The 18,288-nt window shown below is 47.0% G+C and overlaps 1 protein-coding gene across 1 annotated transcript in view; it reads right to left on the bottom strand.

The window, feature by feature from the left end:
- Positions 1 to 18,288, bottom strand: part of LOC141223153 (uncharacterized) — a 49,763-nt gene that overhangs the window by 10,928 nt on the left and 20,547 nt on the right. Inside the window, exon 6 of the mRNA XM_073666779.1 lies at positions 15,515 to 17,023. Within this exon, the coding sequence (XP_073522880.1) occupies positions 15,515 to 17,023 (1,509 nt within the window). The remainder of the gene's footprint in view (positions 1 to 15,514; positions 17,024 to 18,288) is intronic.

Raw genomic sequence — 18,288 nt, 5'->3', positions numbered from 1 at the left:
AGAGTAAGCTGTGTTTTTATAAAGCTGGAAATTTGCATCACCTGGCCTTTCCTAACGATGATAGTGAACGAGCCATAACCCTAACAGGCTAAGTAAGGTCTGAATCATTGGTCAAAGTTATCTGAGCACACAAATGTCCAAGGGTAACACAAAGGAAATGTGTCATCTTTAACTTTAGGTCTTTTAGAGATCATTTCATCTTCAACTTGCTTAACTGGTCACAATAACAGTAATTTTGACCAGGGGTGCCCAAACTTTTACATGCCACTGTAGATTGTATCATGTGATCATGAGATGATGGGAGTAGTAGTAGATGGCCACAGAACCGACATGACAGTCTGCCCTCCTCACCCTGCTGATCGGCCCATATTGCGGTCGCCTCTTGTGCTCCATGTATAACCTCAATCTTAATATCAATCAGATCTTCACCCTAAAAATAAAAATGGAAGATGAGCTCAGGTCCCATCACTTCATGGTCAGATGTTGTGGGGACTTCAGTGTCATCTACCTGATGATCCTCCGGGATGTGGTGATTCTCCTCTGGATAGTCCTGCGGATTCAGAGGACGGGGACATCTCTCTGGTGGATTTCTCCTCCTGGATCCATCTGTGGAGACACACAGACTGAATACATGACCTGCCGTGTATCTGTCTAAATATGAGATCCGTCTCTCAGAACCGGTAATTCTATGTGTATGTATCTGGGAATAAATTACATTGTTGTGGTCCTCACCACCGATACAGAGGTCCCAGCACATTGTGGGCCTCAAGTATGAAGTGATAATCAGCGAGGCCTAAGCCTAATGCTCTGCACTCGGAGGATGAGGACCCTGAGGAGAGGGACAGAGAAGACCCTCATCAGTCAGATGAAGGAACCGTACTAAGAAACACAACTTCTCCAAGATTCAGCTCCACCAGGGATGGAACCACAGAGGAGCTGGGGAAAGCTCCACATTTCTATCCATTGGTTTCCTCTCCTGATTTACTGTATGGAGATTGGGGGAAGGACGGTGACCATTTACCAGTGATTGTTTTTTTGAGAGCTCATGACGTCACCATGTGGACACGGCCTCCCTCCTGGACAGGATCCTCTGGGATCACTAAGAGGAGAGAACCTGATCTATTAAAAGACGAGTTACCGTGTTTTTCTTCTCCTTTAAATAGAGATAAATCTCCACATCCGCCTCGGTATAAACACTAAAATAGGCAGCAAGTTCTGCGTTTGTCTCTAAAGGATGAAAAAAAAGGCACATGTACGACTAACGTACGAAGTCACAGAACCCGGAAGGACGGTGTTGTGGGGAGCACCCGGTACGCAGCGGTTAGTACCCATCAATGTGTAGAAAGGACAACTAGAGAGCCGGCACCGGGGTCATGGGCGCTTACTGATGCACACGGGGAGCCAAGGAGAGATTGTCTGGTCAGACTCCACAGAAAAGCTCCATAATACATATTCTTCTAAACAAACAACCCTGTAAGGGAGACTTACACTTATTACCACCACACCCGGATCTCAGATTGAAGTCCCCATTATTTTTGCTTTGTCTCCCAAAATGAGAACGAATGTTTTTTTTTTAATAAAAATAAATCTAACTATCTACACACATATATATATATTATATTATTTGGCATTTTCATGTCAGGATTTATCTTGCACGGTAAATGCCAAAAGAAAAAAACACATCAGAAACACCTCCCCAAAACTGCAATGAAAAAACAACAATCAAAAAAAGTCACCAATAAAAAGGTCAACGGCCATTCAAGAAGAGAAGCCCTCACACAGCTCCGATAACGGAAGATAAAGCGATGGGTGTCAGGAACAATTCTGAAAATGGCAGCAACGTCGTTCTTACCACCCAATAAATGCTGAGAAACAAAACCCAAAAAGCCAGAAGCCCGACCACGACTGATGACGACATTGAGCTGGCACCGATTCTGAGGGACGGACAAGCGACAGCGGATTAGGGGGAAAATCAGCAGTAAATTAACCCCGACTCTGCTGAGTAACGATCCACGACAGACTCAGGAACCGAAAGATCTCACAGGAGAGAACGGACAGAAGCGCTGGGACATCTGCAGACAAAATGTGACCGATGCTCTAACGAAGGTGAAAGATTCTGAAAGAAGCCGCCGAGGACGAAGACTCAAGACTGATGAAGACGACAGCGGAGAAACCGCGACTCACAGATCAGAAGAGAAGAATCAGGGAATGAAAGCTGTGAGAAAATGTAGAGAAAACCAGAGCAAGTCTGGAGAAAAATCATCTATTATAGGACGAGGCCGAGAGACGTCATCACATCCACCGGAGCCAACAAGAGTCTCCTCTCACCTGGTGATGTCAGAGGCCGGAGCTCCTCCATCATCACCTCCTGGTACCGATCCTGGTGTCCTTCTAGATACTCCCACTCCTCCATGGAGAGATAGACAGCGACGTCCTGACACCTTATAGGAACCTGACAACGACACCGTCATCACCCAGAATCCTCCACTGCTGTCCTGTATAATGTCCCAGCAGTCACCTCTCCGCTCATCACCCCGAATCCTACAGTGCTGTCCTGTATAATATCCCAGCAGTCACCTCGCCGCTCATCACCCAGAATCCTCCAGTGCTGTCCTGTATAATGTCCCAGCAGTCACCTCTCCAGTCATCACCCAGAATCCTCCAGTGCTGTCCTGTATAATGTCCCAGCAGTCACCTCTCCGGTCATCACCCAAAATCCTCCAGTGCCGTCCTGTATAATGTCCCAGCAGTCACCTCTCCGCTCATCACCCAGAATGCTCCAGTGCTGTCCTGTATAATGTCCCAGCAGTCACCTCTCCGGTCATCACCCAGAATCCTCCAGTGCCATCCTGTATAATGTCCCAGCAGTCACCTCTCCAGTCATCACCCAGAATCCTCCAGTGCTGTCCTGTATAATGTCCCAGCAGTCACCTGTCCGGTCATCACCCAGAATCCTCCAGTGCTGTCCTGTATAATGTCCCAGCAGTCACCTCTCCGGTCATCACCCAGAATCCTCCAGTGCTGTCCTGTATAATATCCCAGCAGTCACCTCTCCACTCATCACCCAGAATCCTCCAGTGCTGTCCTGTATAATGTCCCAGCAGTCACCTTTCCACTCATCACCCAGAATCATCCAGTGCGGTCCTGTATAATGTCCCAGCAGTCACCTTTCCACTCATCACCCAGAATCATCCAGTGCTGTCCTGTATAATGTCCCCCGCAGTCACCTCTCCGGTCATCACCCAGAATCCTCCAGTGCGATCCTGTATAATGTCCCAGCAGTCACCTCTCCGGTCATCACTCAGAATCCTCCAGTGCCGTCCTGTATAATGTCCGAACCGTCACCTCTCCGCTGATCACCCAGAATCCTCCAGTGCCGTCCTGTATAATGTCCCAGCAGTCACCTCTCCGGTCATGACCCAGAATCCTCCAGTGCTGTCCAGTATAATGTCCCCGCAGTCACCTCTCCGGTCATCACCCAGAATCCTCCAGTGCCGTCCTGTATAATGTCCCAGCAGTCACCTCTCCGGTGATCACCCAGAATCCTCCAGTGCTGTCCTGTATAATGTCCCAGCAGTCACCTCTCCGCTGATCACCCAGAATCCTCCAGTGCCGTCCTGCATAATGTCCCAGCAGTCATCTCTCCGGTCATCACCCAGAATCCTCCAGTGCCGTCCTGTATAATGTCCCAGCAGTCACCTCTCCGCTGATCACCCAGAATTCCCCACTGCCGTCCTGTATAATGTCCCAGCAGTCACCTCTCCGCTGATCACCCAGAATCCTCCAGTGCCATCCTGCATAATGTCCCAGCAGTCATCTCTCCGGTCATTAGCCAGAATCCTCCAATGCTGTCCTGTATAATGTCCCAGCAGTCACCTCTCCGGTCATCACCCAGAATCCCCCAGTTCTGTTCTGTATAATGTCCCAACAGTCACCTCTCCGATCATGACCCAGAATCCTCCAGTGCTGTCCTGTATAATGTCCCAGCAGTCACCTCTCCGGTTATCACCAGAATCCTCCAGTGCTGTCCTGTATAATGTCCCAGCAGTCACCTCTCCGGTCATCACCAGAATCCTCCTGTGCTCTCCTGTATAATGTCCCAGCAGTCACCTCTCCGGTCATCACCCAGAATCCTCCAGTGCTGTCCTGTATAATGTCCCAGCAGTCACCTCTCCGGTCATCACCAGAATCCTCCAGTGCTGTCCTGTATAATGTCCCAGCAGTCACCTCTCCGGACATCACCCAGAATCCTCCAGTGCTGTTCTGTATAATGTCCCAGCAGTCACCTCTCCGGTCATCACCCAGAATCCTCCAGTGCTGTCTTGTATAATGTCCCAGCAGTCACCTCTCCGGTCATCACCCGGAATCCTCCAGTGCTGTCCTGTATAATGTCCCAGCAGTCACCTCTCCGGTCATCACCCAGAATCCTCCAGTGCTGTCCTGTATAATGTTCCAGCAGTCACCTCTCCGTTCATCACCCAGAATCCTCCAGTGCTGTCCTGTATAATGTCCCAGCAGTCACCCAGAATCCTCCAGTGCTGTTCTGTATAATGTCCCAGCAGTCACCTCTCCGGTCATCACCCAGAATCCTCCAGTGCTGTCCTGTATAATATCCCAGCAGTCACCTCTCCGGTCATCACCCAGAATCCTCCAGTGCTGTTCTGTATAATGTCCCAGCAATCACCTATCCGGTCATCACCCAGAATCCTCCAGTGCTGTCCTGTATAATGTCCCAGCAGTCACCTCTCCGGTCATCACCCAGAATCCTCCAGTGCCATCCTGTATAATGTCCCAGCAGTCACCTCTCCGCTCATCACCCAGAATCCTCCAGTGCTGTCCTGTATAATGTCCCAGCAGTCACCTCTCCGCTCATCACCCAGAATCCTCCAGTGCTGTCCTGTATAATGTCCCAGCAGTCACCTCTCCGCTCATCACCCAGAATCCTCCAGTGCTGTCCTGTATAATGTCCCAGCAGTCACCTCTCCGGTCATCACCCAGAATCCTCCAGTGCTGTCCTGTATAATGTCCCAGCAGTCACCTCTCCGGTCATCACCCAGAATCCTCCAGTGCTGTCCTGTATAATGTCCCAGCAGTCACCTCTCCGCTCATCACCCAGAATCCTCCAGTGCCGTCCTGTATAATGTCCCAGCAGTCACCTCTCCGCTCAGCAGCTCATTCATCTTGTTGCTGAGCTCTAGGATCTTCTTCTTCCTCCTCTCATGTATCGGGGGGTGCGGGGGAGGCTCTGTGATGGGGCCCGGGCTCCGCCCTCCTGACTCCTGGAGATGGATGATGGGAGTCACTCCCCCGGTGTCTTCCTCACTATTGTGTAATCCTGTGTATGGAGAGAGACACTTAGGGGGAAGAATTCCTTCCCGACTCCAGATCTGACAATCAGTAGAAATCCCGGGATCAATAACCGTCTCCAGTAATCTGGGGCCATAACCTGGATATTATTACACTCAGGACAGACATCCAGGCCCCTCTACAGCTCTTATAGGGAATCCCCATGACAACTCCTCCTGGCAGAGAGCTGCACACAATCACTGCTCTTACAGTAAAGAATCCTTCTCTTCCTCTTCTGGATTTCCTCTTCCTGATGTCGGACTTGTTACATAACACAATAAAGCTGATAGAAATGTAGAGGAGTTACCTCTCCGCTCAGCAGGGAGATGATCTCCAGGGTGAAGTGTAATAATCTTCTGGTGGTCTCGTCCTCGTCCATCCTCGGGGTCATTCAGGAGAAGGAGGGATGAGCACTGGATCAGCTGGAGGGATCTCGTCCTGCCGGCGTCTTCATGATAAAGGAGAAGATGGAGATCACAGGGGACGATATAACGACAATCACTGAATTCTGCCCCAAATATCCGACATTTATCAGGAAGAATCTGGAGGAAAAGCCACAAACTCCACCGATCTGACCGCTCATTATCAGCCTCGTAGGAGGACGGTCACCGTGGTAACTACACCTCCAGTGGGGGCGGTCACCGTGGTAACTAAACCTCCAGCGGGGGACGGTCACCGTGGTAACTCCACCTCCAGCGGGGGGCGGTCACCGTGGTAACTCCACCTCCAGCGGGGGGCGGTCACCGTGGTAACTCCACCTCCAGCGGGGGGCGGTCACCGTGGTAACTCCACCTCCAGCGGGGGGCGGTCACCGTGGTAACTCCACCTCCAGCGGGGGACGGTCACCGTGGTAACTCCACCTCCAGCGGGGGGGCGGTCACCGTGGTAACTCCATCTCCAGCGGGGGCGGTCACCGTGGTAACTCCACCTCCAGCGGGGGCGGTCACCGTGGTAACTCCACCTCCAGCGGGGGCGGTCACCGTGGTAACTCCACCTCCAGCGGGGGGCGGTCACCGTGGTAACTCCACCTCCAGCGGGGGACGGTCATCGTGGTAACTACACCTCCAGCGGGGGGCGGTCACAGTGGTAACTGCACCTCCAGCGGGGGACGGTCACCGTGGTAACTCCACCTCCAGCGGGGGACGGTCACCGTGGTAACTCCACCTTCAGCGGGGGCGGTCACCGTGGTAACTCCACCTCCAGCGGGGGACGGTCACCGTGGTAACTCCACCTCCAGCGGGGGCGGTCACCGTGGTAACTCCACCTCCAGCGGGGGCGGTGAGGTGAGGAGGAGCCGCTGCACATCCCCCATACAACACTGAGGAGCCGCAGTCACATGGAGCAGGAGCCTCCACAGGAACAGCTCTGATCTCACCCCACACTCTCCTCTCACAGATTCACCACAAACCCTCCCTGTAATCTCACCGGAATGGCGGGAAGCGGAAACCTGCTGCTGGCTGATACCAGAGAGCAAGAGCTGCGCACAACCAGGACGGAGCTGCTGCACTTAGAGCGGGAGGACCTGTGGTGACGTCACCGCCATGTGATCAGGGGCGGAGCTCAGTAGAGAAGTGGTGAAGGTCTTGTGGTGACGTCACCGCCATGTGATCAGGGGGCGGAGCTCAGTAGAGAAGTGGTGAAGGTCTTGTGGTGACGTCACCGCCATGTGATCAGGGGGCGGAGCTCAGGAGAGAAGTGGTGAAGGACCTGTGGTGACGTCAACGCCATGTGATCAGGGGGCGGAGCTCAGGAGAGAAGTGTTGAAGGACCTGTGGTGACGTCAACGCCATGTGATCAGGGGGCGGAGCTCAGGAGAGACGTGAAGGACCTGTGGTGACGTCTGCTGCAATATGTGGGGGGCACGTTCAGACCCTTACGTCACCGCTAGTGATGGGTAAAGTGTGATTTTTGGGGAGCCGGCTCCTCATTTCCTGTTCCCTTTGGCTTTACGTTTGAAGCCATATTCTGGGAGGTTTTAGCCTTTTAGTAGAATCTCCACATCTGACAATTTCTGACATAAAACAGAATAGTTTCCGGAATAACCGGATTTTATATTATTTGCTGTAAAAACTTTAACAAACACAAAATGAAGATGCAAAATAGCAACAAGCTAGTAATGATCAGCGCCACATTGTAAAGCTGCGTTCACACTGGGCAGGTTGGCTGTGGGCCGTCTGCAGTGTGAACTGTGGCATCTGCATCCAGGCGGATTCACCCGTCCATTGACTGCAATGAATTCCGCAGCTCGGATATTCGGCACATATTCACACGCTGCTGCTGAAGACCATTTCACACCTCATGGCAGATGCTGAGTTTTTCCAGGAAGTGAGAATGTGTTTTGGGTAGAGACCATGGCCGCTGTCGGCTTCTGTAAATGCCGTGGAACGTCCAGGCTGATGATCTGCATGGAAACTGCGCTGCAAATCCACACAGTGTGAACGCCGCCTAGAATTGTCTGCAGGGCCCATTGGATAAACTCAGTGCCATCGCTGGGATGGACTGACGCCGTTTATTTCCTCTGTTATTATCTGTTTTTTTGGGGTCCCATCAAGGAGCAATGTCTTTTGCCATCACTAATATAATGTCATTAAAGGGGTTGGATCACATGGGCATTAGTGCCATTAATTGAAGAGAACTTTTTACAATAGGTTTATTCTCCATAGACTTATTTTAAAAATTCTGCTTCAATCCTGCTGGTATTCCATAAAACCCTATGGAACTGTTTACACGGGTTTCCATGGAAGTCGTCCTGTGCCGGAGCCCTATTCAGGATGCGACCATGTTGTCGGGCAGCGCTCGCTGACTGAGCGCATGGAGCATGCAGCCCCCGAGCCTGCGCTCCAGTGATGCTCCATCCAGCGATGGTGTCTGCAGAGGAGATCCTGATCTGCCCATATGCATCGCTGGATCATTTGTTCTCTTCCATTCAAGTGAATGAGAGAGAACAAGGGACGCACATTTACATCCGCTGTTTCTCCCTCGCTCAGCTGGCGGTAAATAACTATAATCAGGCTAAATCCAGATGTCAGTGTTCCTTTAATAAAGTGCCTGACTGCCTGACTGCTGCTTGTCACAGATTGGAGGGGGGCGGGGCTGTGAGTCAGTGCTATGTGCAGCAGCAGGAGGAGCAGCATCCTCAGGATCAGAGTGACTACTGCCGGGAGGGGCCAGAGGGGACTGACTGTGGAACGTGAACTGGCAAAGAGCCGTTTACATTTCAATTTGCTCCCTGCCAGGAGACGACTCATATCATTCACTATAAAGAGCCGGCTCGTTCAGGAGCTACACATCACTAGTCACCGCATTGGGGGACACGTTAGGGACGTTCTTGGCCCCACAACACGTAATACATCTGCTGCATCACAACATCTCATACAACACAATAGGGATTAATCACTTTACAGTTGTGGGTATTGAATATGTCACCAGACCAGCTAAGGGGGGAGATTGGTATAAAAAGTACACCCCCGAGAAGCCTTGTGGATTCTGGAATTGGACCCCAGATTCCCCAGTGATATGAAGCTTCGTTCAGACCTTGTATCCATTTACTGAATTGTGTTTTTCCTCTTTTATAGTAATTATACATAATATACACATTATAGATGCAGACACTTCATTCTTCTATTGCACGGATGCTTTTTGTTGTGGACATATGATCGTCCATAGGGGTAATGTAGACATACTTGCACATGTCCATTTGGGGCTGGGGGTCTCCACTGTGCATTAGACACTATGATGTGTATAAGAAGCCGGTTACTGGTAATTTATTGTTCCATGACTATGAATCAAACACATATAACAGTTCTAAACACGTAGCTTTTGCGACTTTCCCCAGGAGATCCTGTTCTTGGCTATGTGCGCACGTTCAGGATTTGAATGCAGAAAATTCCTTCAGGTTTCTGCATCTCTTGGCAGGAAAAACACTGCAGAAAAAAACACGCGTTTTACAGCTATTTTGATGCGTTTTGTACAGCAATAAATCCTTTTTGGAGCCAAATAAAGATATTTGAAAAAAGAAATGTGGGACATCGCTTTAACCCTTGGATTACTGTCAGACCTGTATATTGGTTAATTTAAATGATTAAAGAATGTGTCAGTTGTAGTTCAAATAAAGTGTTTTACTCTGTGTGTGGGTTTATTTAGCTCTTTACTTAAGTTTAGTAATGAGATGGCCTGATTGACACTTTTTCATCACTAAACAAAAGGGCTAGGTGTCAGCTAATCCCATACGGGTTAATCCCATTAGTATTCCCATTCATGTCATTTCTGGGGCAGCTGAGAGCTGCTCTTTTTAGCCTAGGAAGGTGCCATTAGGCAACCATGTTCCCTGGCTATTAATAACAGCTCACAGTTGTTTGTTTAGCCGCTACGTCCCCCAAAACCCTGTGTTCTAAAGCCGCACTTTTGTTCTCAATACATGCGGATCCACCGCATATAATGACATTTCAATCAGTCAAAATCTGCAGCGGAGACCCAGAAATTGATTTTCTGCAGGTGAATTTGGGTATGCCCATGATCAGGAGCCGCTGTGGGTTTGGAGCTGTGTATTTATGCAGTGTCAAACCCGCAGTGTTCAGATGTTACAGCATAGTGGATGGGATTTCTAGAAATCCTATTTCCACTATGTGTGCATCTGAGGCTGCGGAAACTGACATGCGGTGTGTTTTTCAGGACCGCAGTATGTCAAATTCTCCTGTGGAGTCGCTTGTCTCCGCAACATAAATTTGACCACTAGAATGTATTGTATTGTATTCAGTGAACACATGCGGACTTACCTGCGTTCAATAGAAGCAGTGTTTTGGACGCAGCAAACATATGTTGCGTCCAAAGTGTTGCCACGTCCGGACCATGGGCACATAGCCTTATATTAAAAAAAAAAATGGCGTGGGATCCATTATTTTCATAATCAGCCAAAGGAAAGCCAACCGCTGTGAGGTGATATTAGTAGCCGGGGAAGGGGCCATTAGCCAAAAATGTTTCCTGGCTATTAACAGCACACAGCTATTTGCTTATCCTTTACTGGCTAGATTACAGGGGGACCCCAGAAAAAAATTGACGTAGGGTCCCCTATAAAATCTAACCAGCAAAGGCTATACAGACATCTGCGGGTTGATACTAAAAGCCAGGGAAGGGGCCATGGATCCTGGCCCCCTCCGCGGCTAATAATATCAGCTCTCAGCTGCCCCAGAACTGGCGCGGGGTTCATGTCAGCCTTGTATTGACAGCTGACATGAAGCCCAGGTTATAGACGCCCCCATTACTAACACCGTAGTAATGTTTTTGTCATTTTACAATAAAGACACAGCTAGAATAATGTGTTTTATTGAAATAAAATTACACGGTTTTAATCTTTTATTTGAAAATAAAAAAACAGTGGATACTCACCTAACGCCCAGTCCCTGAAGCCCTTGTCTCCTGTAAGAAACCAAAAATAAAAAACAACCATATCCCTTACCTGCCTTCATGATCTAATCCCAGTGTCCCACGGCAATCCGGTTAACTTCTACAGCATCCACATCAATCACTGATGTGACTGTTGTAGAAGACAGCTCTGTATACACTGACAGGAGTGTAATCACTCCTGTCAGTGTACATCGCTGCGCTGCTGGGACTGAGTTCACCTGAGTTCATCAGCTGAAGATCAGCTGATAAGCCCTGGTGCCCTCATACACTGCATCAGTGTTGCGTGGCAAAACTCCCAAGCAGCACTGATGCCGCATGTGAGGTCACCGGAGCTCGTCAGATGATCTCAGCTGATGAACTCTGGTGAACTCATTCCCAGAAGCACAGCGATGTACACTGCCGAGAGCGATTGTCGGGTGGTCGGGTTGCCGTGAGACATCGGGAGGATGGCGGACAGGTGAGAATACAGTGTTTTTATTTAATATTGATTTTTTACTTTTTTTTTTTTTACCCTGCGCACAGACGCCAGCTGAGAAGACTACTTCTCCCCTCAGCTGCGCCTGCTCCCGCTGTTATCAGCGGGATCGGCCATCGGATGATGGGAGGAGTAGTCTTCCGTGGTCCATTCTTTGTGCGGTTTTGCGGCGTTTTTGACTCATTGACTTGAATTGAGTCAGTCAAATATGCAGCAAACATCCGCAGTAAATCCACAAATATATTTATACACTGTGTTCCAAATTATTATGCAAATAATATTTTCTCAAATTACCTATATGAATTGCAGTCATTGTAATTTTCCAGTCAAATAACTATTAGAGTACAATTGAAAGGTTTTTGTACAAACTGCCTATGATAACAGGATATTTTTAAAAAAATAAAAAACTCAAACTGCACTCAAAATGCATGTTCCAAATAATTATGCACAGCAGAGTTTTCAACCTTTTCATTTTAATAAAGAACAAAAAAATGGTCATTTTTGAAATTATAAGCATTAGCAGGTTATTACAAACTGAAATCAAACAGTTTTGAACTCAAAACTTTATTCTAGGTGATGTTACATTTGCACATAGGACCCTTTGTTCGAAAGGAGCTTCTGAACTCTCTTGTCCATTGAATTTGTCAGGTTTTGGATGGTTTCTGCTTTAATTGTTTTGCATGAGGACAGAATACCCTCCCAGAGCTGTTGCTTAGATGTGAACTGCCTCCCGCCATCATAGACACTCCTTTTGATGATGCTCCAGAGGTTCTCCATGGGGTTGAGGTCAGGGGAGCATGGGTACCACACCATAAGTTTGTCCCCTTTTATGCCCATAGCAGCCAGAGATGCAGATGTGTTATGTGCAGCATGAGACGGGGCATTATCATGCATGAAAATGATCTCGATGGTCCAGATGGATGGAGTGGAGGATGGCTGGTTGATGGACACCCCATGCAAACACGGCTATGGCGCTAACAAGGAGGAGGTGGAGTAATGTTTTGAGCTGGAATCATGGGGAGAGAGATTGTCGGCCCTTTTAGGATTCCTGAAGGGGTAAAGATGAACTCCATAATGTATGTTGAGTTTCTCAAACAGCACTTCCTTCCATGGTTCAAGAAGAAGAACCGTGCATTCCGCAGCAAGATCATTTTCATGCATGATAATGCCCCGTCTCATGCTGCACATAACACATCTGCATCTCTGGCTGCTATGGGCATAAAAGGGGACAAACTTATGGTGTGGCCCCCATGCTCCCCTGACCTCACCCCATTGAGAACCTCTGGAGCATCATCAAAAGGAGTGTCTATGATGGCGGGAGGCAGTTCACATCTAAGCAACAGCTCTGGGAGGGTATTCTGTCCTCATGCAAAACAATTAAAGCAGAAACCATCCAAAACCTGACAAATTCAATGGACGAGAGAGTTCAGAAGCTCCTTTCGAACAAGGGGTCCTATGTGCAAATGTAACATCACCTAGAATAAAGTTTTGAGGTGAAAACTGTTTGATTTCAGTGTGTAATAACCTGCTAATGCTTATAATTTAAAAAATGACCATTTTTTTGTTCTTTATTAAAATGAAAAGGTTGAAAACTCTGCTGTGCATAATAATGTGGAACATGCATTTTGAGTGCAGTTTGAGTTTTTTATTTTTTTTAAAATATCCTGTTATCATAGGCAGTTTGTACAAAAACCTTTCAATTGTACTCTAATAGTTATATGACTGGAAAATTACAATGACTGCAATTCATATAGGTAATTTGGGAAAATCTGAGAAAATATTATTTGCATAATAATTTGGAACACAGTGTAGATGAAGTTTTTGTTGCAGATTTGACTGACTCAATTCAAGTCTATGGGTGAAAAACGCTGCAGAAACGCACAAAGAATTGACATGCTGCAGATTTAAACGCAATGACAATCCGGTCAAGATAATTCCTGATCATGTGCACAGCACTTCAGGATTGTCATTGCATTAGCTGGCACACGGATTACCTAGCGTTTTTGGTGCATTTCCGAGCGGAAAAAACGCAGCGAAAACACATCAAAGACGCACAGTGTGCACATTGCTTTTTAATGTTTCTATGATTTTAATTTGTATGTTTCCATATAAGTTTTTGTTTTTATTCACACTGGAAAACAAGTGCTGGATTATCAGTAACTTTCTTTGTCCCGTCCATTCCTTCCCAACTGTGATTTTTCATCCAAGCATTGAGAGATGAGCTGAAAGCAGACAATGTTTTCTATAGAGGAATGGCAGACATGGGTGTTGTCCACATAGAAAGCCTCTCCTAAATCCCATACACAAAAAAGCCGCCCTACAATCTGCCAGGACACATGCGGAAACATATGAAGCCTCCTGGGACTTTATACTCTGGAGTGATCAGACCAAGATAAAGGTTTTTTTTGGAACTGATGGCTTCAAAACTGTATGACATTGAAGAGGTGAGGAATACAATGAGAATGCATGGTGTCTACAGTGAGACCTGGTGGTGGCCGTGTCCTTATGTGGGGCTGCATGAGCGCTGCTGGTGTCGGGGAGCTACAGGTCATTGATGACATCATGAATTCATAGATGTTCTGCTTTGTTACGCCCACTGGTGGTGCAAGTGGACTTCTGGACCCACCGGGCCGACCCTGGAGGGGCGTAACTAAGCAGCTACTTTGGTGTTCACTGGAGCCTCTAGTGGTGAGGTCAGGCTTGTGCGGCAGGTAGCTGCCAAGTACAACTCCAGGGTGGTGTCCGGCAGTAGCTGCTGACCCCAGGGGTCAGGTTAGCTGACACTGATTACAGCTCCATTCAGACTCAGTAAATACAGTCCAGGATCACTGACACGGAGACTTAGGGGAATGTTCAGACACTGGATGCACTGTGACCAGGGGACTTCAGGAACAGGAATGGCCACACTAGGACCAGGGAACAATGTTCAGGGCTCTGGCCGAACCAGGACCATTTGACAAGGGTTCAGGCACTGACTACTCCGGGACCAAGGGACAAGAGTACAGGCACTGGCCGCTCTGGAACCAGGGGATGAGGGTTCAGGCACTGGCCGCTACAGGACCACGGGACGAGGGTACAGACACTGGCCTCTCCAGGTCCAGGGGATGAGGGTACCAGCACTGGTCTCTCCAGAACCAGGGGACAAGGGTACAGGCATTGATCTCTCAAGGACCAAGGGACGATGGTACAGGTACCGGCCACTCCAGAACCAGGGGATGAGGGTTCAGGCACTGGCCGCTCCAGGACCAGGGGGCAAGGGTTCAGGGACTGGCTGCTCCAGGACCAGGGGACGAGGTTTTCAGCACGGGCTACTCTAGGACCAGTGATTCAGGTACAGGACTCTGGCCACAGGGGGACCAAGGGTTTACGGACTCAGGACCCTGGCCACGCCAAGACCAGGAGACCTCACAAGTCACAAGCAGTACACCTTAGTAAGGGGAGAGTGAGTCTTTTATACAAGCTGCCTCCCAGCTATTGGTTGGGAGCCATCTTGCAGGTGTACTAGTTAAGCTAATGCCTCTCAGCAACCAGCTGAGGCATTTAGCATAAGGCGCACGCTGCCCCTTTAAGAACAGGGAAACAAGCGTGTACTAGACGCCGCCGGGATGCAGTCACAGGAACAGAGGACAAGGAGAGCGCCAGGAACCAAGTCCACGGCCGGAGCGGTGAGAAAGCGTCTTTGCATGGAGGGAGAAGAAGACACCATGTGAGGGCGCCGGCATCAGCGTTACTCTATAGTGGAAGAGAAGATGCTGCCATCACTCCGTGCCATTGGTAGACCTGCACTTCTCCAACACGACAATGATCCAAAACACACATCTAAGGCCACTGTTACATTTCTGAAGAACAGGGTGACAGTGATTCAGTGGCCAAGTGTCTCCTGATCTGAACCCAACCAAACACCTATGGGGAATTTTGAAGAGACAAGTTGTCATCACTCCATCCAGCATCCAGGCTGGTGCCGTCCTTAAAAAATCATGAAGGCCATACAAAATACTAGATGTAGTAGCTTTTGATGTGGGGTGTACTCATTTTTACACCAACTAATTTGAGTAAAACTGAAGATTTTGTAATGAGTTATATTATTAACCTTACTTTCATGTTTTGATTACAAAAAAAATGTTCAATGAAATTCAGTGGTGGCAAAATTTTAGAAATTTATTCAGTGAGATATTAAATACAATCTTACTTATCAAAGGGGGTGTACTTATTTATGCTGAGCAATGTTTATTAAATTTATGAAACACAGTGAACATAATTACAGTTTTTTTCCTGTATGACTTCTCTCATGTTTTACAAGATATGATTTATGTATAAAAGATTTCCCACATTCTGAACATGAATACGGCTTCTCTCCTGTGTGACTTCTCTCGTGCATCACAAGACTTGATTTATATGTAAAGCATTTCCCACATTCTGAACATGAATATGGCTTCTCTCCTGTGTGAATTCTCTGATGTCTAATAAGACTTCCTTTATCTGTGAAGGACTTCTCACATAGTGAACATGAATATGACTTCTGTCCTGTGTGGATTTTCTGATGTCTAACAAGATGTGATTTATCGGCAAAGCACCTTCCACATTCTAAACATGAAAATGGTTTTTCCCCTGTGTGAATTCTTTGATGTTTAACAAGCTCTGATTTACTTCCAAAACATTTCCCACATTCTGAACATGCAAATGGCTTCTTTCCTGTATGAATTTTCTCATGTGTTGCAAGATTTGATTTATATATAAAACATTTCCCACATTCTGAACAGGAAAATGATTTTTCTCCTGTATGAATTTCCTCATGTGCAACAAGGACTGATTTATATATAAAAGATTTCCCACATTCTGAACATGAATATGGTTTCTCCCCGGTGTGAATTCTCTGATGTTTAACAAGATCTGATTTATATCTAAAGCATTTCTCACATTCTGAACATGAATATGGCTTTTCTCCAGTATGAATGCTCTGATGTCTATTAAGATGCCCCTTACCTGTGAAGGATTTCCCACATAGTGAACATGAATATGGTTTCTCATTTGTGTGAGTTTTTTGATGTCTAATAAGATCTGATTTATCTCTAAAGCATTTCCCACATTCTGAACATGAATACGACTTCTCACCTGTATGAATTCTCTGATGTGTAGTAAGATTCCCTTTATCTGGGTAGGATTTATCACATTCTGAACATGAAAATGGCTTTTCTCCTGTGTGAATTCTCTGATGTCTAATAAGATCTGATTTATCTCTAAAGCATTTCCCACATTCTGAACAGGAGTATGGCTTCTCTCCAGTATGAATGCTCTGATGTCTATTAAGATGCCCCTTACCTGTGAAGGATTTCCTACATAGTGAACATGAATATGGTTTCTCATCTGTGTGAGTTTTTTGATGTCTAATAAGATCTGATTTATCTCTAAAGCATTTCCCACATTCTGAACATGAATACGACTTCTCACCTGTATGAATTCTGTGATGTGTAGTAAGATTCCCTTTATCTGGGTAGGATTTATCACATTCTGAACAGGAGTATGGCTTTTCTCCTTTGTGTTTTCTTTGTGTTAAAGAATCTGAGCTTTTAGTAAGTTGCTTGTCACACTGAAATCTTGTATCTGTGTCACCTGGAGTTGTGGTAACAATGTGAGATTGTTCAGGAGAGGATTCCTCATGATCAGGAGGATTATAAGAAGGTGAAGTGCTGTGAAGTCCAGGAGGTGCAGGAAGGGTGATGAGGTTTCCTCCATTAGAGTGCTTCCTAATATCTTCTTTTTTACAATTTAGTGATGAACCGTTATTCTCACAAGGATTTCCTATTAGGATGAAAGACAGATTAGATGTGATTTTTTTCTTCAACACAAAGGAGATTTCTGAATGTATTTTATGGAGCTCACAATGAAGACCCTCGTCAGTGAAAGTACCGGTAATAAGGGGGACAACTACATGCCATAACATTAACACAATGACAGGTAAAGTGAATAACACTTATAAACTGGTGACATTGGCACAAGTCAGGGGTGGCAGAGATTAGACAGCAAATAGACAGTTCTTAAAGGGAACCTGTCATCAGCATTTACCCCTTAATGTAGCACCAGTGACATTTCACTGTCTCAAGCTTCCTATCTCGCCCTCAGTGTAGAAAAGTGTCCACGCAATTAAAAATTACTTTTTAATATTTCAGTATCATATATAAATGAGATTGACTAATCACAAAGGCGGCCGCACATCCAGGAGCAGTGGAGCTCCGGCCTCAGTAATGATGTCACAGAAGATGTGGTATCCAGCTCCAAGGAAAAAGATGCTTTTAATTACTCCATGTTAAAAATTACACCCATGAGGAAAGGGTATGGGGGTTAGGTGGACAGTGCTACGCGTTTTTAACGATCTGGCGTTCTTTGTCACAGCTTCTGGAACAGTGTGTGATTTAATCAGATGGTTCGCCATGTCCACAGACCTCATCACTGAAAAGAAATCAGCATGGATTCCGGAACAGTGTGTCAGCGCATCCTGAAGGATCTAACAACAACTGCAGACCGGTGAAATAATTAGTTCACATTTTTTATTTATTTTGCTCACTTATATAGCACCACTAATTCCACAGCGCTTTCCAGACATTATGGGCACTGTCCCCATTGGGGCTCACAATCTAAATTCCCTATAAGTGTGTCTTTGGAGTGTGGGAGGAAACCGGAGAACCCGGAGGAAACTCACACAAACACGGGGAGAACATACAAATGCCTTGCAGATGTTGTCCTTGGTGGGATTTGAACCCAGGACCCCAGTGCTGTAGGGCTGCAGTGCTAACCACTAAGCCACTGTACAGTGCTAACCACTGAGCCACCGTGCAATGCTAACCACTGAGCCACCGTGCAGTGCTAACCACTGAGCCACCGTGCAGTGCCAACCACTGAGCCACCGTGCAGTGCTAACCACTGAGCCACCATACAGTGCTAACCACTGAGCCACCGTGCAGTGCTATCCACTGAGAATAAGTGCAAATACAAAAAGTGAAAAACAAATATACAATGAAAAATGGGAATGAGTATAAAAAAACATCCAAAAACCCCATCTAAGGAGA

The sequence above is a fragment of the Phyllobates terribilis genome, unplaced genomic scaffold (genome assembly GCF_046119375.1).
Source record: "Phyllobates terribilis strain yellow unplaced genomic scaffold, ASM4611937v1 Scaffold_370__1_contigs__length_1879735, whole genome shotgun sequence".
NCBI classification, from domain to species: Eukaryota; Metazoa; Chordata; class Amphibia; order Anura; family Dendrobatidae; genus Phyllobates; species Phyllobates terribilis.
The sequence above is the reverse complement of the archived record's forward strand: the minus strand, read 5'-3'. Positions and strand labels throughout refer to the sequence as shown.